At 52.4% G+C, this 22,743-nt stretch overlaps 1 protein-coding gene across 6 annotated transcripts in view; it reads right to left on the bottom strand.

The window, feature by feature from the left end:
• The window catches only part of SEPTIN9 (septin 9), a 136,037-nt gene extending 113,886 nt beyond the window's left edge, over positions 1-22,151 (bottom strand). The window contains exons 1-3 of one of the 6 annotated variants that reach the window (XM_058852464.1): positions 21,874-22,151; positions 21,781-21,798; positions 21,384-21,489 (exon numbers count right to left, since the gene is read on the bottom strand). In XM_058852464.1, the coding sequence (XP_058708447.1) occupies positions 21,384-21,405 (22 nt within the window). In that variant the 5' untranslated portion in view covers positions 21,406-21,489; positions 21,781-21,798; positions 21,874-22,151. Of the gene's footprint in view, positions 1-21,383; positions 21,759-21,780; positions 21,799-21,835 lie in introns of those variants that run through there. The other 5 variants (XM_058852465.1, XM_058852459.1, XM_058852458.1 and 2 more) reach the window with 5 other exon arrangements.
• Between the last annotated feature and the right edge of the window lie 592 nt (positions 22,152-22,743).

The raw sequence follows: 22,743 nt of genomic DNA on the forward strand, positions 1-22,743 counted from the left end.
CCTGGCTGAGCCTGTGCCTTTTATGCAAGCCTTCCTGAGGATTTGTTTGTGTGCCCTGTCTCCCAGGTTTTCTCTGGGGAGCTGGAATTACCATTCACACCCTTTCTGCAAAGCTGAGTTGGTTTGCTCAGTGTTGGAGGCAGCATTAGGGGAGGTTTTTCTGACAGCTGTTGCTTCACTGCCTGTTAACAACATTAATAATACATAATAGTGCTGTTCATCCCCTCTCAGACAAAGGGAAAATGAGGAGCAAACACGGAATTCATCCAGGCAGCTCAATACCTTAACAGAAAACCTGGAAAGAGGAGGGAGAGCTGCAGAGTCCGAGCCAAGCTTGCTGTCTGTGGTGCCCCACTGCCCCTCCACAGAGGGAGGATCCAGACACAGTCCTGGAAAGCAGATAAACAGCAGGGAAAGCTGGCAGCCTGGCAAGGCAGGGAGAGAAGATCTGGCAGAAAATAAAATAAATAACGAGAAAGCAACAGCTAAAAATATGCTGCTGTGAACACACTGCCAGGAAGCCAGCGGAGGGGGCAGGGGCAGAGAGCATCAGCTGCTGAGCCTGTTCTGGGGTTACCTCTATTTATAGCCTGGGAGCAGCAGTTTGAGCCCCACGTTTGAGCTGTGAAATGAAAATCAACCATTTCCAGCACAGACACGGTGTCTGTGAGCCTCCCCTCTCAGCGCCGCTCAAACGCCCCGAAGCCACGCTGGAAATGCACTGCAGCACACTGGACTGAGAAGCACAGAGCAATGTGCTTTATTTAGCTGAAATTGGGAATTCTTCCCCTCGTTCCCATCAGAAGGGATTCGGAACGGAAGAGTGCAGCAGTTAAAAACCACTCAGTGCAGGAGTGGCTCGCTCAGCCTGGCGGATGTGCCTCAGCAGGACAAAGCCCAGCTCAGCCTCACCTTGGCTCCCTGGCTGAGCAGAATATTTTCACATTTTACAATCAATGACTAATTCCCTCCAGATCCACGGGCTGGGGCCATGTGGCCCAGCAGAAAGGCAGCAGCACCCAAACCCTCTGCACTTCTCTGGGGTCTCCTTCCCAACTGGCAAAGCCCAGAATCACCCCTAGGATCGTGCCAGTGCCAGGCTCACATTTAAACTGCTCCCTCTGGACAATACTGGACCAAATTTTCTACAGTTTCGTGCTTCTTGCAGCTGCTGATGTAACACAATGGATGTAAAGCATCTCAGCATGGAAAGGGGAGCAACTTCTGGGTCCTCATCCTGCTGCAGGGGATGCAGACAGGGCAGGGCAGCAGGGGGATGGAATCCAGCTCATCTGGAGAAATGTCCAGTGTGACTTTTCTGGCTGAATCTGAACCTAGAGCTAACCAGGGAATTGCCAGAGATGTTCAGAGACTCAAACGAAGTCAATGCATCCATTGTCCCAAACACAGCAGAGTTTTTGGGTGAGGCACTCCAAACCTGGGTACGTGTAGCAGTGAAGAGAGAGCCCAGGTGAGGTTGATTTTCTCCTCACAGTAAGCCATCCCTGCTGCTACACTCACATGATGTAAAATCCAAAAGGACAAGTGAGCAATTCCCATTATCAGCAGAAACCACGCAGTGAGGACAAACAATGGAGGACACAGCTCGGGAACGCTCTATGCAGTCCAGTAAAAACAAAAAACAAACAAACAAAAGAACCCAAGCCAAACAAAGGTGGTGATGGAAAGGGATGGGCCAAACCCAGCAGGAGCCATCCCACACTGTGCTGGAGTCAGCAGAGAGGCACCAGCTCATCAGCGTGAGCCTTGCTTCTGTTCCATGAATTCACTGCAGGCTGCGGGATCAGATAAAGCAGCTTCCTTCTTCACCCAGCACAGCTCAGCAGGCTGGCCAGACAGCCCTGGAGATGTCTCCATGCAGGGACAGCTTCCTGCTCTGGACATATCCACACTCCAAATCACAGAGCCACCTCTGGATGCTTCTGTTCTGGGGATCCTCAGCAGAACAACCCTTCAGAGGGGTCACAGCACCCTCACACCACCAGCAGCTTTTAAAGCAAAGGCTGGCAGGGGTGACTCCCCCCGGGGCAGGACCTGCAGCCCCTGTGCACTGCACATCCCCAGCGCCACCTCCTCCACCCCACCTTGCCCTCTGCCATCTCCCCAGGCCCTCCTGATGTCCCCTAGGGGCACTTAAAGGACACAAGGATGTCACTGCCCTGCTCAGGTACCAGTGCAGAGTGCTGGGACGAGGGTTTGCACTCTTTGTTCATTGTGCAAGTCCAACACTGCCAGGACTGCTCAGGGTGGGGAATGTCTCTCGCTGTTCTCACATCCAGAGAGTGGGCAGGTGAATTACCTTCACTGACAGCTGCATTTCACCCTTGCTTCACCCCGACAGGCTCTAAAAGCTCCAGGGATAAAAAAGAGTGACCGGAGAACGCCTCACAGGCAGCAAGGCCTGGAGCTGGTCACAGGAGGAAAACCCAGACATGGGTTGGGCCACACTGCACAATCCCTGCACAATCACTGCACAATCACTGCACAATCCCTGAACAATCCCTGCACAATCCCTGCACAATCCCTGCACAATCACTGCACAATCACTGCACAATCACTGCAGTCACTGCACAATCACTGCACAATCCCTGCACAATCCCTGCACAATCACTGCACAATCCCTGCACAATCACTGCACAATCCCTGAACAATCACTGCAGTCACTGCACAATCCCTGCACAATCACTGCACAATCCCTGCACAATCCCTGCACAATCACTGCAGTCACTGCACAATCACTGCACAATCCCTGCACAATCCCTGCACAATCACTGCACAATCACTGCACAGTCACTGTACAGTCACTGCAATCACTGCAGTCACTGCACAATCCCTGCACAATCCCTGCACAATCCCTGAACAATCACTGCACAATCCCTGCACAATCACTGCACAATCACTGCACAATCACTGCACAATCACTGCACAATCATTGCAGTCACTGCACAATCCCTGCACAATCACTGCACAATCACTGCACAGTCACTGCACAATCCCTGCACAATCCCTGCACAATCACTGCACAATCACTGCACAATCACTGCACAATCACTGCACAGTCACTGCAGTCACTGCACAATCACTGCACAATCCCTGCAGTCACTGCACAATCCCTGCACAATCACTGCAGTCACTGCACAATCACTGCACAATCACTGCAGTCACTGCACAATCCCTGCACAATCCCTGCAGTCACTGCACAATCCCTGCACAATCCCTGCAGTCACTGCACAATCACTGCACAGTCACTGCAGTCACTGCACAATCCCTGAACAATCACTGCACAATCACTGCAGTCACTGCACAGTCATTGCCTCTGTGGCTTCCCCAGTGCTCCAGCTGCTGGAGGCTGAGCTGCACAGCTGTAATGCTGACACAGGACATCACCTGTGGAGGCAGAGCCTGCCCAGGGTGTCACGGAGACAGCTGGGGACACAGGGGACACAGCGACTGCAAGGGAGGGACATCGGTGTGCAGAGCAGCAAAGGAAGAAGAATCTCTGTTGCTCTGAGTCCAGTGAACCACACAATTACAGCTCCTCTTCCATTAGCTTGAAATCCACTTGCAACATAAACCTCAAAAGAAATACAGTTTAAAAAAAAAAAAAAAGGGGAAAAAAAAATTCATGTTCATTTCCAGTACTAATCAGAAACATGCACTGAAGAATAAAAGACACTTTTCCAGATTCTGTGTAACAGGAACTCTTTACAAAGAAGCTGAGCACAGCTAGAAAAATAAAAAAACTTCAACCCCAGTGCATGGTTTCATTCTGGATCAAATATCTCTGGCAGCAAACTGAGCTTTCATCAGGATGGAGGGATGCTGGAGGGATGGAGGGATGCTGGAGGGATGGAGGGATGCTGGAGGGATGGAGAGATGCTGGAGGGGTGGAGGGATGCTGGAGGGATGGAGGGATGCTGGAGGGATGGAGGGATGATGATGGGATGGAGGGATGCTGGAGGGATGGAGGGATGATGATGGGATGGAGGGATGCTGCTGGGATGGAGGGATGATGATGGGATGGAGGGATGCTGCTGGGATGGAGGGATGCTGCTGGGATGGAGGGATGCTGCTGGGATGGAGGGATGCTGCTGGGATGGAGGGATGCTGGAGGGATGGAGGGATGCTGCTGGGATGGAGGGATGCTGCTGGGATGGAGGGATGCTGCTGGGATGGAGGGATGCTGTGGCCAAGGGACACGGGTTGCAGACTCAGGAGTGCTCCACTGCCTTCCCCAGCACAGCCTGGATGCTGTGTCCAGGTCAAAGGCTGAGCACTGGCAGCCTAAAACACCACCAATTCCCCTCCCATGGGAGCTGGAGCCACACAGCCCCACTCACCAGCACATGGAGCCACGAATTCACATCTAGAACTCAAATCACCCTCAAGGAAACCACAGGAAAGCTGGCATTAGCAAGATGCATCTATTCCTACCACAACACTCTACTTCAGCAGGTGCCAAAAGCTTTCAAACACTAAAAAAATGTTCCAAAGGCTTGTGTTGATGATGAGAGGCAGCAAGACTCAAGCCCCCATTTTTGCAGTGTTGGAAAGGCTTCCCCAAGGCCAGCAGAAGTCTGCAGAAGTAAAGGACTGTGTTAGGTAGGACTACATGGTGCTAGAGGGTGACAGGGGACACAGCACTTTAACCTTGGCTCAAATTTAGGCTTTTATTCAAACTGTTAACTCAAATTAAACTGCACTAATTCTCAGGAAATCAATTGCTGCATCCATAAAGCTCAAGGCCAGAAAATTGCCATGGCTGACCTGCAAAACCCACAGCACACACTTCGATCTGGTCAACGTGGATTCGAGCTCATGCTTGAACCAAATCTTGGCTTTTTGGAGACATTCAATCTCAGTGTCAAGACTAAAACATTGGAGTGACCTCAAGTGCTTTGGAACTTAAAATGGCCTTCAGACAATACAGAGACCCTCTCTTTTCCCCACAAGCTTATTCTGAGGTAAGCTCAGTCCTCAGATATTCACTTCATAGAAATAACAAGATCGTTTCACCACCCCTCGTGATCATCTGTTCTTTACTGACCACAAATTCCTCACAGCTGATACTCATTCAGAGATATGCTGGACAATCATGAAAGCACTAAAAAAAATAAATTAGCAGAAGCAGTTTTTCATGTGAAAAAAGTGTGTTAGTCATCATCTGTGATCCTTCTGGTTGGAGTGTTCCAGTAATCGGGCGGGCAGAGGCGAAGGTGCCACGTCACCAGAGCAGATGACTCCTGCAGATGAATATTCACACCACCAGTGTCCACACAAATGGGAAGGGACTGCAAAAACAGCCCTTTTGTACCTGTTGTCAGGTCTCCTGGCTTAGGGGATTCTTTTACTTGGCAGCAGGAGGCAAGGGAAAAGGATTATGTGGGAATAGAAAACTGCTCTTGTGAAGCTCTGCGGGTTGGGGGTGGACCTGGTAACCACTGTCAAGTGTAAAATCCCTGCAGTCCACTGTTGTGCCAAACAGATTTCCAGAGAGGTCTTGTCCCTCTAGATATTCCCTGTCTTCACCACGCTCCTCACTTGCCCACAGTCCTTACCTGCCAAAATCCAAGGGAGAGAAGCAGGACCCAAGAACTGGATCTCAGTGAACAGGTGCCTCGTGGCATTTTCACTGAATGAGGGGGTTTGGGGCTTGTAAAATCATGGCAAGAGCAGCTTGGACCTGGTGCCAAATGTTCCTGCAGAACCTGCAGCAGCCCAGCAGAGATGGGAAGGAGGGAAGGCACCTGAACCCACCCAAGCTGCAGCCTTGCTCAAAAAAGGAAACAACTCCTACATTAATAACCAAACTCTTACATTAACCAGCTGCCACAAGAGCTCCAGCAAGGTAGAAACATGTTAGTTAATTAACATTAATAATGTAAGAATCCCCAGGAGCCCAAGTGGACGAGGCTCAGCACTCGGAGCACTATGGAAACAAAGGAAAAACAAATAATCACCACTCATCCTTCACCTTCCAAAAGCCCCCAACATTTACAGCTTCCAGCCTCACAAGTGCACCTCACTTCCTCGGGTTCATCTGGCAATGGCCATGGATTAGCTGGAGAAAACCACGGGCAGATTGGAAGGAGAGGAAAGGAATTTTAAAACTCCAGTGTGGTATTTCCATATGGATCAAATACTCCTGAGCCACCCCAAGCTCTGCTCCCCACTCCCACAGGCCTGCAATGCTCTGGCTGTGGCCACACAGGAGATGTTCTGGTGCAAACTTCCCAAATCTGCCTCTCTGCTCTGCTCCAGCACTACACACAGCTCTAGCACACCAGGCAGCAAAGTGGTACTTCAGATTAAAAACAAAATAAAATTTAAAAGTCATCCTTAGATTTTAAATCCATTTCTAGCCATCTTCTTATAACCTCAATGCAATCACATTTTTTTTTCTCAGCCCCAGCCTTTGCTCAGTCACTGCTCACAGCTTCCCTGCTCGTTTCATACACACACAAAACTCCCAAACTTGTGCTTCAGAGGGTCCCTCTGGCAACAAACAGCACTGGATTTATCATGGGAGCCCTGCAAGCCTGGGGCTGCCATCAGGATGGAATACAGACCCCTTCTGTTTGCCAGGCCCTGCAAGGCAAATGTTGATTTTTCCCAGAGAGGGGTGGGGATGTACAAAGGGGAGAGCCCAGAACAGAGAGGCAGCAGCGCAGTGGCTGAAGGGCAGCAGATGACAAAGGGCAGGGGTGAAGGGCTCTCCTGAGCCTGGGTGACCATGGGGTGACCCACCAGGGTCCCTGCCAGAGGGGTGCCACAACCTGGAGCAAACAGAACACCCAGAGCAGACCTGGACACCTTGGAACACCCAGCCCCATCAGCTGGAGAAACAGGACAGCCTCTGGCTTTGAGAGCAATGTCTGACCCTGCAGATGCTGCAAAGGGAAAAGCTCAGCCAGGGATTTTCCTTAGGTGCGAGTCCCAGTCTCATTCCAGATTTGGAAAATGTCCTCTTCCTTCCTCTGCCCTGGGAGAGATGCTCCACTGCAGCCAGGTAACTTCATCTGGGCGAAGGGACCAGCACCAGGCAGAGGAGCAGCCAAGGGCCCACGGTCACTGAACCCCTTCCTAGCCAGAAACTCCGAGGAATATTCAGGGTCAAGATCCACAAACTCTCTGGCCACTCCATTAAGAACAGGCAACCTTGGAAGAGCATCAGGATCAAGCAGATAATGACTTCTCTCCCCACACAGATATAGATATATATATTTACATTCTAAACATCCTTCAGGCTGCAAAATTTACCAGAGCCCTTCTCCCTGAGCAGCCCCAGTGCAGCAGCAGGCTGGACACACTCTCAGCACCACATACACACAGCTCACACATTGATGAGTCTGCACAGCCCCTGGGCTACTCTGATACTGCACAGAGGTGCCTGGAAGTCAGAAAGCCCAAGCTCTGAGCTGTGGTTCAGCAGCCAGCTCCCTGCATAGCCCCACACAAAAAACCTGAGCTCAGAATGGCATTTTCTCCCCTGGGACATCACACATGCACATTTATCCTTGACCCCAGCCACATCCCGATTCTCTGCTCCTGTGAGGCTGATCCTGCCCTGGGCAGGGAGGAGCAGCTCAGCCATGGGGCAAAGCCAGCTGCAAGCAGAGGAGTCAGAACTGCTCAGCCACCATCAGGGCTCCAACATGACTCTCTGCACGTAATTCTCCTCCTCCACATACTCTTCCCCGCCTGTAAAATGAGGTGTCAAACACTTCCCCTGGTCAGAAGAGCTGCAGGGATATATTATTTAATGGTTTTACATCTTAGCTGTACTTTAAAGAATGACTCAGACACTATCTATAGATTCCTGAGATAATGTCCGCTGTCCTTAAACGGGGGAGAAGGGAAATTACAATTCGAGACGACAATGAAGCCCTGGCCTCATGCAATTGAGGGTTTTCTCCTATTAATTCTACCTCAGAAGTAGCCAAGGCAACCCAGTTTCATAAACTAATAACATTCTTTGGTGTTTTTCCTTGTATCTTACAATTATATTTAATAGTGGCCGCAGCAGGGAAGCTGGAAGAGAACTTCAGCCAAACTTAGGACATATTTGAGTGCCTAATGCTGCAGATCAGCTTTCACTGGAGTTTGCAGAAGGGCCTGTACAAACTGCAGTATAATTCCAGCTGGGTCTTACAAGATGCTGCACTTAGACACTCAAGCCACTTGTGGAGCTGGTTTTGGGACCAGGGCTGGTCTTTCTGACTTGGAGATGGAAGAGAGAGCTCTCAGTCATCTCCAAGATTAAATCTCTTGTGTGCTCCCCTTTTGCTTCCCAGACTCTCTCTATAAACCATTTAAAGGCATTTAATGAAGGGCCAGGTTCTCACAAGTCCCCATGGCCCATGTTGTGCCCTGGAATCCATCAGAGATACCCAGCACAGAAGCAGTAAGTTCATTTAAAAACAAGAAGTAGAATCAATATGTAAGTGCCAATATCCTATTGGGTTGTCCTTTAAAATCCTTGTAAGGGACAAGGGGCAGGAACTGATCTTTTATCTCTGGTGACCAACAAAAGGACTCAAGGAAACAGCAAAAAGCTGTGCCAGGGGAGGCTTAGGCTGGATATTGGGAAAGGTTTTTCATCCAGAGGGTGGTGGTCAGTGAACAGGTTCCCCAGAGCAGTGGTCACAGCCTCAACCCAGCCAGAGTTCAAGAAGTGTTTGGACAAAGCTCTCAGGCACAGGGTGGGATTTTGGGGCTCTCCTGTTCAGGGCCAGGAGTTGGACTTGATGAACCTTGTGTGTCCCATCTCAGAATATTTTTTGGTTCTATGAATAGAATAATTCTAGACCCAGCACCTCCCTTTCTGCCAAGCCGTGCTCTCCTCCAAAAACTACCTCTAGAGCAGAGCAGCAAGAAAATTAGGAATGGGTTCATTTAAATAAAGCCCAGATATAAAAACCATCTCTTGATGCTACTCCATGATTACACACACCCCTCTCCAGGTTCCAAGTGGTCCCAGCTCCTCCTTCTAATGGGTTTCTCCAGCTGCCAGCAAGGGAAAAGCAAAGCACCACCAAACAGCCCAGCCCTGGCAAAAGGCAGAGTGAAATCACTCCTGGCACAGGTGAAAACCATGCCAAGTCATGGAGCAGTGCCTGCAGCCTCTGAGGAAGCCTTTACAGAGAGAAAGAGGGCTCACACAAGGAGGCACAAAGCCCATTCTGTGGGTGTGGTGAAAGGCAGCATTGTCCATGGAACACGGCACGCTCCGTGTAACAGAGCCCTGGTTCCATCCAGAACCCCCCCGAGTCACTCACCCCCACAGCCCAGATGTTCAGCCTCCACTGTGCAAATCCCTGCCACAAAAAAGGCAATTTCTGCCCCTCCTGAGTGACCCAAACCCCAGTGCTCTGACCCCAGCACTGCCAAGCCCCTGTGCTGTGCTGAGCAGGGATTCCAACAGCGTGGAGCTCCTGCACAGGCACCTTGTGCCCTAAGGAATGAACTCCCAGTGAGAAACCTGCCCTGGGCCATGCACAGCCTGCTGCCAGCCAGACCTGAGAGGTATTTCCCCGTCTGGAGGCTCAGGTCACTTCTGCTGACCTCGACACCACGGTCAGAGTTCACCACATGAGCTGACCTTCCACAAACAGCACCTTCTGCAGCCTGGGCACTCCAGCTCCTCTTGTCCAGAGGGGATCCATGGCACTGCCACGTCCCTCCAGCCCAAACCTGCCTTTTGTACCCCTGGCAGGAGCATCACCCAGGCAGGAACCTCCCTCCCCTGTCCAGGGCTGCAGGACTGACACGGGGCCAAGGCAGGATGCTCTGGGGGGTGTCAGAATTCCAGCCTTATCTCCAGAGGCTGAGATCATGCGTAGAAAATGTTTCTGTGTTGTCTCAGCCAGCTTCCTGTTGGCACTCCTCTTCCTCTCCACTGAAGCACCTCTCTGTGAGCAGTCTCAGAGCCAGAGAAGAACATTCCCTGGTACAGACTGGATGTATTTGCCATGTCTGAGACATCAGATTTGTGACAGTGGCTGTCCTTAGCGTGACCCAGCTGCTCCTCAGCCAGCCCTGAGCAGCTCAGGGGCAGCAGCCCCAGCTGCAGGGGGGATGCTGCTGCCACTGCTTTTGGAACCTGCTGCCACAGCAAGAAGCCACCACAGGCTTGTCACTGGCTGGGAGCTGACAGCCACCTGCTTTAGTGCCTGAGGGAGGGATGGGATCATAACCTAAGGTCTCCAGAGGGTTTGAATCCTCACCCCACCAGCTCCTAGAAGCCACAGGCAGCAGGAGCTGGGCTCTGCAGCACTGGGTCACCTCCAGCCCCAGATGGAGGGGGAAGATTGGGTGAATCATCTGCTGGAGAAAGGCTGCAGGGACCAGCTCTGATTCAGAGATGCCTTGAGATGGCTCAACTCAGGCAAAATTAAATTCCACCTTGTTTTCCAGGCCTCGGTCCTCAGTAACACAGGCCATTAGCTCCCTCGTTAACATCAATACCTGAACCCAGAATGGGAAGCACTTGGGTCCTCTGCAGTCCCCTGACAAGGAGCAGGGCTCAGGGCTCCTGATGCTGCCCCAGGCTGGCCACACAACCCGAATGAGACAGCACATTCCTCTGTTCCCTGGGCAAAAGGCCACAAATGTCCACAGAGAGGATCCCCTGGAGGAGCCCAAAACCCCTCTGCAGGCCCTGCCCAGGTGACAGAAGCACAGAGAAGGTCACTGCCACACACACCCCTGCTCCATGAGAAGGTGACATCCATGTCCCTCTCCAGGGGAACTGTCACCCTTCACTCCCTAAGTTCCAAAGCACAGGCCTCCAGGGCTCCTGGGCATCTGTCACCATCAGTTTATTCCATGAGAAAGTGAAATTAAAAAAAACCCCTCCAGCTGAAACAGTGCTTAATCTTGCAAAGATTATGATGACCTGATTTGAAAAGCAGAGGAGGCTGTTAAGTCCCCAAAGCAGAGGCCTCTACTTGGTTTATAGTCCTATTTTGCCCATAATCTATAGGCAACCGGGCTTGGATGCTTCCAGGGTGTTCTTAGGGGCTATGTCAAGGCAGCTCTTAATCCAAAATCTGACCTCCCAGCTGTGTTTGGACCTGAGGATACACCATCCATTAACCACCAGAAATGGGAAGAGAGTTTAATAAAGATAACGGCGATCCCAAGGGAGGATGGAATGTTAAGAGATTATTAGAATTCAGATTAATCCAAATACTCTGGAAAAGGACAACCAAACAAAGAGACAGAGGGGAGACTTCACTGTGGTTTTTAACATCCTCATGAGGGGCACCACGGGCAGGTACCAATCTCTTCACTCTGGTGAGCAGTGACAGGACTTGAGGAAAAGGCTGGAGCTGAGTCAGGGGAGGTTTAGGTTGGATATGAGGAGCAGTTTTTCACCCAGAGGGTGGCTGGAACAGGCTCCCCAGAGAGGTGGTCACAGCACTGAGCCTGTCTGAGCTCAAGGAGCATTTGGACAATGCTCTGGGGCACAGGGTGGGACTCTTGGGGTGTCCTGTGCAGGGCCAGGAGTTGGACTCGGCCATCCTGATGGGTTATTCCCAGCTAAGCAAAACTCCAACAGGACACAGTGTGACCAGGCAAGGACCAGCACAAAGGGCTCATTGACACACCAGACTCAAGGCAGTGGTTGTGGGAGGTTCCCATAAGAGATCCATATCCCACGTGGGCCGTGTCATCACCAGCTGCAGGAGCAGATGAGGGTGACAGGTGCTGCAGGCAGGTGCCTGTAAACATGGGATGGACCCGACTGCAGAGTGAGGGTGGGAAGCAGGCTGTCAGAACGGTGTAAAGGAGACCAGGAGATGCTTTCCATCAGCACTGCTCCCTTTGCCAACCCCTTCTGCTGTGCCCTGCTCCCCAGCGGGGACAGAGAGGCTGCAGGTGCCAGGCAGAGCAGTCCCGGTCCAAGGGTTTGTTTGCACTGAGCCAAATCCTCTCTGTGGGGCTGGAGCCTCCTGGGAACGCCCCACACGCTGCCCTGAGCAGGGCTGGAGCTCCTGCAGGCTGTGTGCTCCAGCCAGGCTTTGCCAGGGGTCCCTGAGCCCCTCGGAAGGGGAGGAGGTGCCGCCTGTGCCGGGTGTTTGCTCACAGGGAAGAGCAAACAAAGCCAGCCCGGCAGCCCCGTGCTCCCAGAACTTCAAACAAGGTCACGTCCAGATGGGAAGCAGGAGAGCGTGAACAGCCCTGGGGAAGCAGAGCCTGTTTGGGCAGCCCCCAGGCAGCCCGAGGAGGGGAGGAGGAGGAAAGCCACAGCTCGTGGATGCCCAGGGACATCTCTGCCAGCACAGACCAGGGGCTCCCCACCAGCCAGGGTGGGTGACGCTTCCTGCAGCCATTCCTGCAGGCAAAACAGAGCCTCCAGCCCCCTTAACTCCCTGCAACAACCCCCTGCCACCTCCCTGGGCTGTCCTGTGCAAGTCCCTTGTCCTTTCCCACCCACTGACCCATGCTCCTCTGTACACCTGAGCTGTGGGAAACACTTCTCAGCCCTGTGTGCCTCCAGAGCAGCCTGTCCACCTCTTGGAGGGGCCCAGGACACAGAAATCCTGCCACAGGGCTAGCAAGGAGGACACTGCTTATTCTTACCCAGGACTAAGGTGAGGGTTTGCTCCTGGCTCAGCAGGAGCTGTGTGACTGTGCCCTGTACCAATCTTCCAGATCCTTCTCCTGTGCTGCAACCTCTGTCAACAGCAGCCCAAAAATCATCCACCAGGGAAGAGGTGAAGTCTATAAAGGGGTTTAATGCAAAACCCTGCAATAATCAGCACCCAGCACATCGACATGGGAGGCTTTTCTGCCTCATACCCATTCCCATACTTGTATTCAGGGCCCAGAGGAGATGAAAGGCTCAGTAAGAGCTGAACATTAATTCACACACGTTATGAAACCTTGTTTCACTATTCCCTCCCCATCAGGGCTCAAGCACAGGGCTCTTGCTTTTCCCACAATGATCTCTGAAAACAAAGCCAAACACACAGAGCACAGCCACAGACACCCTCCTCCCCTCCATGTGCAATTTAAAAGAGATGTATTTTAAAACACCCATGCATGATGATGATTTCCTGGAGAGTGGCTGGCCCATGAAGGACCAGGCACAGCAGAGGAAGGTCTGAAAGCTCCACAGATGGATCAAGCTCTCCAGGGCTGAGCTCATCCTTGCCCGGATTAACTCGTTGCTCCCGACACTAACTGCAGGAATCAGCTGTCAGAGCGTTTCACATCACTGCTGGGAGGTTTATCTGACAAAAACCCACCATGGGAAATAACTCACAGCCTCTTGCTCCAGCTGCCAAGCAGGATGAGGAGACCACCCAAGCCATGACATCCCCAACAAGCCACAGCACCGAGAGCCTTCCCCAGCTCTCAGATGTGGGGCTCCGCAACTGGGGCATCTCACTTGTCAGAACAGCAATTTGGGAAAGCATTCACAGATGCAGATGGAGCTGAATGGAAATTAATGTCAAAGGGTAATTAGCTGCAGTAATGGCAGTCCTTCAGGTTGTAGATACTCAACAGCTCTGAGAGTCATAGCTCTACCTGCTAAAAAAAAATAAATTAAAAAAAACAAGCACTTGGAACCCTGTGGTGGTTCTGGGACAGTTTGGGCACAACTCAAACTCACTTTTCTCAGCAGTATAACTGATTTTACAAAACATGCTCTAAAGCACGTGAAGGCAGGACACCAGAGGGGAAAAAGCCCTTCATGTGGCAGAGAGGGCTGCAAGAACACACGATAGAGGTCCGGATTTAGGGATTTCAGTTTCTAGCAACTGACCTCAGATAAGGACACTGCAGCACATGTGACTTCTGTCACCAGAACACTGAAAATCAGTGAGCTTGAAAACTTTCCCCAAAGCAAAGAGGACGAGGAGAATTGGGCTTGGACTGGCGACATCATCAACCTCAATGCTTCAAATTAAATTCCACGCTGGCAAAGAATTATGTTCCATCCTCATTCCTACCCATTAAAATGTACCTAGATTTTGCTTTTAAATTTAAAAGTTAATTAAGAGTCATTTTGGGAGAATGATGAAAGTTGAAAATGCGGAGAGAGAAAAGCCTTTCTAGGGTGCTGGTGGCTCCATCACAGACCTGGGCAGGCTGGGGGCTCCCCCCAGCCAGGGTGGGTGACACTTGCAGCCTTTCCTGCAGGCAAAACAGAGTCTCCAGCCTCCCTGAGTCCCTGCACCCACCCCCTGCCACCTCTCTGAGCTGTCCTGTGCAAGCTCTGACTTGTCCTGCTCCAAGATGTGCTGTTCTCTCCCCAGTACGTGCCCCGGCACCCAGAGCACTGAGTCACCCCACATTCACAGAGGCTGAGGGAATCTCACCCTGGCTGCTTTGTTTCTTCTCCCCACCACACAGAGCTGCAGGCAATCCCCATTCCCCTGGATAACCAAAAGCAGCGTGCCCTTGGGGGCTGCTCCTGAGGGTTCTGAGGTTCCCTGGCACGGGCACCACATTTGGGACGTGACTGTGGATGAGCTGAGGGAACAAGGCGGTGTCAGGGACCCTCTGTCCCCAGCAGCTGCTCTGGGCTGGGCCCCATGAGGCCAAGCTCATCCCAAAGGGAGCCAGCTCATCCCCAGCACGCTCTCCCCCGGGAGCCAGAGCCCAGGCTCCACTGTTCCCTCAGTCCCCAGAATAGCAACACTCCCACTCCAGGAAATTATGGATTTTCTTGAGCATTACTGTGACCTTTTTAATTTCCATTCTGCCTTTAGCTGTCTCCTCCCCTACACTCCTTCTCTAAACAAATCTCGAAGCTGTACAAAGTGTTTCCTGTAAATAATACTCATCTGGCATGGACAAAGGGAAGCAAAAAAACCCTTTGGCTGCTAGTTCCAACTTGCAATCATCCCTCCAGTTTAACTTCCATCTGCTTGACTGGGAGCAATGAAGGCAGCACAGTGTTTGAGGGAAATGGAGGGGACAGTGACATGCTCTGGCCATCAGATTTGAACCTGAAATGAGAAGCTCATGTTAAAAACTGATATTGTGCTTCAGAACATGCAGTGATCAGTGTTGAAACTCAGGCAAGAACTTCCCAAGGAGCCCCTTCCACCCAGCACAGCCAGCTGTTCTCACAGTGTCACAGCACTGGACAAACACCTCCCTTTCCCAGGCTCTGGAGCCATCCCCCAGGGATGCTTTAGAGACACCTGAATCCCTCTGAGCCCCGAGACAGGCTCACCTGAGCAGTGACACAGCAGGAAGCAGCTTCCCAGGCAGCTGTGGGTCCCCCTCTGGAACACAGACCTTGGAGGGTGCCTTGGGCTGTCCCTGTCACCAGTCAGTCACTGAGGACACTGTGGGAACAGGTTCTGCCCCCTCAGCACTGCTCCTGGGATCCCACTGGGAGCTGCACAAGCACAGCCACTTTTCCTGAGGGTGCCAGGACCTGGCAGCAAGGGGAACTCCCTGGTGGGGTGTTAAACACACTGGCTGTGTCACCCCAAGGGACAGCTGTCCCCTGCAGCTCACCTCTGCCTGCTTTTTGTGAGCTCTCTGGCTTCACACATCTGTCCCACAGGTTCAATCCTCACAAATCCCTGCAGTACAAAGCCCTCTCCTCTTCCACAGACCTTTCCTTGGATTTGGATCACACCTTGTGCAGCAAACCCCAAGACACCCCTCATCTTTGGCCTCAGCAAAGCACCCGGCTCGCTGTCAGCATCTCCCTCTTCCACGTGCCACCGCTTCTCCCTGCTCAGCCCAGGTGGCCTCCAGGTGGTCTTGCAGGTGGGAAGAGGATGGGTGTTTTGGGGAGGCAGAAATCACCCCAGTGGGCCCCACAGGACCTTTCATTATGTTCTGCAAATTGTGTTGTGGTTTGTTATTTGTCTTTCTTCACAGGCGGAATTTCCTCGCTTCTCCAAACTGTTTTCTAACAGATGTTGGGATGTTTTTCCTACCTGGAGCAAAGCTCTACCCCTGCCCACACACTCCACCAAGCCTGGAAACAGCAGAACACCCAACCAAACCCTCCACACCCCCCGATCTGGCCACCCCAGCACAGCACGACGCTGCCACAGGAGGGTTTTTCATAACAAGGTTCCATCAATCATCACAAGCCATCAGAAACATGTGATGGCACATTGCATTTACATCCATGGCAATGGATTCTGTCAGCACAGGAATAAAATAAAACAATTGTGCCTTTTGATTGGACTTCTCACAGCCCCCACCTCTGGTTTTGCAGCAAGGAAGAGCTGAGCAAAGTTTGCCAGGACTGATGCCAAGTGCCATCAACAGCTCTCCATATCTGCTAAGCCACAGAAACCGAGCATGAGGCTCTGAAGGCAGCAGAGAACAGTCTGTCCAGGGATCAAGGTGCTTCCATCCAACAGAGGCTACAACAATCTGAAACACTCAAGAAAATTACAGGCTTTGCTACCACAGGAGAGGACAGGCGTATTAGAAATCGAATTCTCTGAAAAATACGACTTTTTCTTTTTAAAAGCAATCAGGAGAATTGTTTTAGGTGTTAACTACACAGTGCAGACCTGGGCAATGCTGCCTCTTGCTCACAGTGCTGGTTTGGGAGCAGCACTGCCTTACTCTTATGCCTTCTTCTCTGCCACCCACCAATCATGGAGAAATTCAGGGATGTGGGGGGGAAAGGGGGTTCCTGCTTTTCCTTGGCCCCCCAGCACTGTGCACAAAGGCAGCTGCTCTCTCTGAGCATCTCTGAATGTTGTTACAGCTCAAACACTCCCAGGGAAGCCAGTGGGAACATCAAAAGCCACTGTCCCACATGTGTGCAGCAATGGGGAAGCAGCAGAGCAGGGAACAGCACTGTGTGACGGATCAAGTGGTTAAAAACAGTAAATAATTCATTTATTTACTGTTTGGGGGGGCTGGGCATGAAAACCCACCAGAGAAATGTGTGAATGTTGTGAATGTAAGCAGGCACCACGGCTGCTCCTCACTGGTTCAAAAGTGTGAGAGATGGGTACGGACAGGTTGGAGATGTGTCTGTCCAAAAGAGAGCAAAGGTTTGCCATGCAGGAACAGCATTTTGTTTGTTTTGGGGCTTAAGGCAAGGACAAGGAGCCGTGGATGTTTGGTATCTACCAGCTTTCACGTGGATGTGAATGATGCAGATCATTCCTGGCAGCTGACCCAGCCAACCTGCAGAGCTTTCAGCATCCTGAGAATAATGCAAAGCCCTTTGTCTGTGCAGAGCCTCCTGCTGTTCTGGGAATATCAAAAACAAGTGCATTTTGTAATCCTTGGTGTTTTCCTTCCTGCTGTTTCAGCAACACCAGGTAACACAACAGCAACACAACCCCACAGCAAGAACAGCCTCCACAGCCTCAGGTGGGGGACTGGGGAATCACACTCCAGGATGGCATTGCCAGCACCAACATCCTCCCCCTTCCCTCTGCTCCCAGGCTCCAAAACTTTCTCCTCATTCTTTTTTCCCCTTTTTCCCTCTCACTGGCCCAGCAATGCAAGTTTTGGGGAGTAAGAGCTAGCTGAGAGCTTGAGCTGAAAAACAATGGCTTGCTTTTTTTTTTTTAAAGTGGATTTCAAAACAAACTATTTTGAATTTCTGTTGCAAATGACAATCTAAAATTAAATGAATGTTTTTGTTGGATCCAAGCAGTATTTTTTCTTTGATATTGCAGTTTGGCCAGCGAACTAGAGAAAAAGAAAATACGAAAATAATCAGGTCCGAACAACTCTTTTCATTTTTCCCCAGCTCTGACACAGACGGTGCCAGTGCAGTGACAGGAGATGGGGTCAGGTTCAGGAGCAAACAATGAGTTCTGCACACACCGGGTCATCCCCACCCCACCCAGCAGCTTTTATGGCAGGGAGGTTAAAAACCTTTCAGAGATTCACACCGGGTCTCTCTCTCACAGTATCAGCCTGAAAAAGACCCAATCTCGGTTTTCCAGCCTGTTTCAGACCAGCTATGGATGGGGACCCCCCCAGCTGACAGAGCTTGGCCAGTCACAGCCTTTGAGGATTATTTGGAGGGGGCCAAGCCCCTGCACTGCTGCTCGCTGTGCTGGAGGAGGACTCGCTGTGGCACGAGTCCCTGGGCTGCCACAGCTCCTGCCCAGCCCAAAAAGAGCTCCCGTGTCTCTCTCCCCTCCCTGGATGTACTGCAGCACAAACCAGAGCCCTTTGGTGGGGCACAACCCCCCACACCTTGGCCTCAGCTCAGATCCAGAGGTGCAGAACATCTGCAGGAGCTCCAAGGACACCCTGGGGCTGGGATAACCCTAACCCACTACAAACCAACAATCAGACAACAGAGCTGTTTCCCCAAAGCTTCCCAGCTGACATGGGACCACAGAACTTAGAGATTGTCTCATTCCAATCCTTGCCATGGGATGCCTTCCCCAAGACCAGGTTACTCAAAGCCCCATCCAACCTGGCTTGAGCACTTTCCAGGGATGAGACAGCCACAAATTCTCTAGACAGCACCAGCAAATCCAATTTGACTTATATTCTATTTCCCATGTTTTATAGGGAATCATTTTACAAGTCACAATATGGGAAAATCCTCATTCAGTGAGGGAAACACAGCTCTTGCTGTTATTCCTGTAATTTTTCCTACAGCTTTAGCTCATATATGAAGAGTTATTTCTCCCTAAGTGTCTGAGCAATAAATTAGGAGTCTGCAGTTCAGGTAAGGGTGGGTGACACATAACCACTATGAATAATTCTGGAGGCACTGTAATTCTGGTGATCCTTATTTTAGTGAGTGCCAGCAGCTCTGAAACTGAAACCATCCTTGGCCAAAACCACTCGCACCATCCTTGAAAATACCTATAAATCATCATATCATTTATCACAAATCCTGTCTATTGCCTCTTTGGCGATGCAATTGGGCTTGAGTAATGGAAAGTGAGAATTGAAAAAAAGCCCTTAAAAAGTAGTATTCCAGGGCAAGTTTGCCTTCAGCAACTGAAATAACAGATATCCCCAAGGCACACATGTAAGAGCTGGCTTCAGTAAAATTATTGCTGTGTAAAATCCCTGTTCCACGCTCTCCCCTCCTCCTGCTGCTGCTGCCAGGAGTTCCAGGAACAAAAGCAGCGCCAGGATGAGCCACACGTGCCCGTGGCTACAGCACAAAGGTCTCACTGAGCCTTTCTGCTCCTGAGAGGTGAGGCACCCCAAGGTAAACTCCTCATCCCGACCCCACCTACGTGGTGTGTGCTCAGAAGTCACAGCAGATGGGTTGGGATCGCCCTGGAAGTGCTTTAGGGCAGGTAAATCTTGCCTGGGGCAAGGAACAGCCTGAAAACAGGAGAGCACTGCTGCACCCATGGAGGAGGATGGAGCTGGAGGTGCGGCCCTGGGAAGTCAAGCAAGATACTCCAGCTGGGTTCAGGGGGATCCAGGCCACAAAAGAGATCCAAAATATGCCAGAGAGGGACAAATCAGGCCAAGCAAAACAAGTACCTTGCTTCAAAAAGAGTTTAGATGTTCATTTCTTTTCCTTTGCCATCATTTTAAGGGGTTTCTCAACCAGGCACCGCATCTCCAGCCTGCCAGGGGCTGTCAGCATCAGCTGAGAAGTCACTTGGTCACATCAGCAGCTCCTGACAGACAGCAGGGAGCCCAGAGGCTCTGCAGCCCCCTGCACATCTGTGTCTGCACAAGCAATCTGGATTCCCAGTGAAACTCCCCAAAGCGAGTGACCACTGCTGTGCCCTGCTCTGTGAACACACCAGCCACGGAGGGCTGGCAGCTCTCCAAGGTGACCTCTCCAGTGGTGATTCCTCCACCTTCACCCACCTTCTGCCCAACAATTCAGGGAGATTTGCTGGGTGCAGCGCCCAAAGCAAAGCCTGTGCACCCCAGAGCAGCTCAGCAGCGCTGCCTGTGCTCTTTGCAGGGTGGGAGGTGTTTGTAAGGACTGCAGCTGTCCTGTTGCTTCCCAGCAGTGCGTTCTGGGCACGGCAGTTCTGTTCTTTTTGTTCAAATAGCTGCACCAGGGAAATCTCCAAAGGTTTCCAAAATGCAGCCACAGCCCCTGTGAAACAAAGGCACTGCCCAGATGCCAGCTCAGCTGTCCCACGGAGTGTGGGAGGGTTTGGCACCAACCAGAGACACCTCAGGGGCTTTGCAGTGCCCCAGCTCCACTCCAGCTCAACCCACCCCAAAGAAGCAAAGCAGCCAAGGACCCTTGTCCTGATCTGCGAGGAGTCACAAGAGCAGGTCACAGCAGCTTTTCTGTGTGACAGCCAGCTGTATCCAGACCTCTCCTCGCACTGCTCCTCCCTGCTCCAACCACCTCAGGAGGCCACAACAAATAACGGGTTTCCCTACACACACTGCACAACCATTAATACCCAATTTAATCCATTACAACGTGCTAATCATCACACTCAGACTGTCTCAGGTTCCCGGCACACAAGCCCTAATAAACCCTCCCGGCAGCCCATTTAGCAACTCTGATGAGAGAAGAAAAATGTGCAAGAGAGAAACGTTGCTAATTAATTTTAACCATAAACAGGCAGCAGCATCACAGAGTGGATTTTTTTGAGTGAAGCCAAACCCGCAGCTCCTGTGGCTCATGAGCTCAGGCAGAGTCCCGTGGCAATGATGTGCCACCAGCACCCCTGAGGGGTGGCCAGTCCCGTGGCTCGGGGCCCTGGGGGGATGCTGGCATGGTGACACCTCGTCCCCACAGTGGCCAGGGCAGAACTTGGCTCGCAGAGCACGGAGCCAGGGGCTGGTGCCTGGAGCAGAGCAGAAATCAGCTGCAGAGCAAAGTCCAGCAGCTGGAGGAGCTGCCAGAGGCACCTGAGCTTCACGGGGTGAGCAGGGCAGCTCTCAGAGGAGAGCTGTCCGCTCCCTGGTGCACCAGGCTCTTCCCAGGGCAGGATCCCACCGGGAATTCAGCGGAACCACACCAGGCATGGTGGCACCCTGTGACAGCCGGGGAGGAAGGAGCAGAGGGCACAACGCCCTCACCCCACAGGGCAAAGCCGGGCGGGGGAGAAGGGAGAACACAGACCCCGGGATGAGGAGATGCCATCTGTTAGACCCGTTTGGAAGTGCCCGTGGCCCCAGGGGCAGCCAGTGTCACACACACAGCGCTGTCCGAGGTCACCGGGCGCTGGCTGCCAGCCCGGGCTGCCACAGGAGCCTCCTGAGAGCCAAATCCGTGCCCCCACTGCCGGGCTCTGCCTGGAACAAGCTGCCTCGCTGCCTTTGCTTTGCTTTTTAAGCTTTCCCACTTGTTTATACACAGTGAAACAGCTGCTGGCTCCTCCGCAGAGCGCTCACAGCCAGGAGGGATTGTGCACGTCGCGCTTGGGGGGTTTTTAAACATTTTCCTTTTCCCAGTAGACACACAAAGGGAGAGGCGAGAGGACAGGGAGGCTCACCTGAATACGAGGATTTCTTCATGCCGTCTGTCCGGGCATGGGAGCAGGGGCGAGGCCGGGTGGGGTGCGCGGGGCCGGGGGAGCCGCGATCCTTTTGTAGGCAGAGCTGGGGAGGGGACGCGCACGGTGCCACCGCATCCGTCCCAGGGGCAGCACCCAGCACACACCTTCCCCAGGATCACACACCTTCCCTAGGATCACACACCTTCCTCAGCCTCACACACCTTCCCTAGGATCACACACCTTCCTCAGCCTCACACACCTTCCTCAGCCTCACACACCTTCCTCAGCCTCACACACCTTCCCAGGCTCACACACCTTCCCCAGGATCACACACCTTCCTCAGCCTCACACACCTTCCCCAGCCTCACACACCTCCTTCCTCAGCCTCACACACCTTCCCAGGCTCACACACCTTCCTCAGCCTCACACACCTTCCCAGGATCACACACCTTCCCCAGGCTCACACACCTTCCTCAGCCTCACACACCTTCCCAGCCGCACACACCGGTGCGGGCTGTTCCAAGTCTCCGGTGCCGGGCAGGGGAAGAGCGGGGCTCAGGCTCCCCCAGGGCTGCCCCTCAGCCCCGGGGCTCTCCCATCGTGCCCGGGGCTCAGCCCTGCCGGCTCCCCGCCCTGCAAACCCCGCTGCCTGCAGCCGCCGCAGCCAAGGGAAGGGCTGGAATTTCACGCCTCCAGCCCGGCGCACCCCATGGATTTGATTCAGCCCTTGGCTGCTGGAGCAGCTCAGGTCAGCGCTGCTCTCCCGTCTCTAGTTCAAAGTGCATTAGTGACCCGTGAAAACGCCTCTTTCCTCTCCAAACCCGCTCGTCCAGGGCTCATTCAAGGCTGCGAGCCGAGCAAAGCCGGCTCACACCTCCCTCACTCACTCACGGCTGGGGGGACAGAGAGCCACGGACCCCAGAAACAGCCCCAGACATCGCTCCAGGTATGGGGAAAAGGATTTGAGTGTTCCCCGTGTGCCAGGAGGGAGAGCATGCAGGTTGGGAAATTAATTACAGAAATGCAATCAGCCGGGGGCATTACAAACACAGACAGGAAGAAAATCATAGCTACTCTTAATTTGCTTTAAGGGCACAGGGAAGTGCAGGAACCTGAACTGCTGGAGGAAGGGCCAGGCTGCTCCCTGGAAAGATTTCCACAGCCCCTCTGGTGGGTCACCCACACATAAAGGTGCAAAGCACGAGTCTTGTTCACATGAGAGAATTCCAGCAGCTCCAAGGAAGGCATGGATTCCATAGGAAGGGCTTTCAGCTTGGTTTCGGACTTTTCTGGAGTAGGGAAAAATGTTTTCTGTCCCCAGGCGTAACCCTGGCATTGCACAGGGTCAGAGAAAGGC

This window comes from Poecile atricapillus, chromosome 17 (assembly GCF_030490865.1).
Source record: "Poecile atricapillus isolate bPoeAtr1 chromosome 17, bPoeAtr1.hap1, whole genome shotgun sequence".
In the NCBI taxonomy this organism is placed as follows: domain Eukaryota; kingdom Metazoa; phylum Chordata; class Aves; order Passeriformes; family Paridae; genus Poecile; species Poecile atricapillus.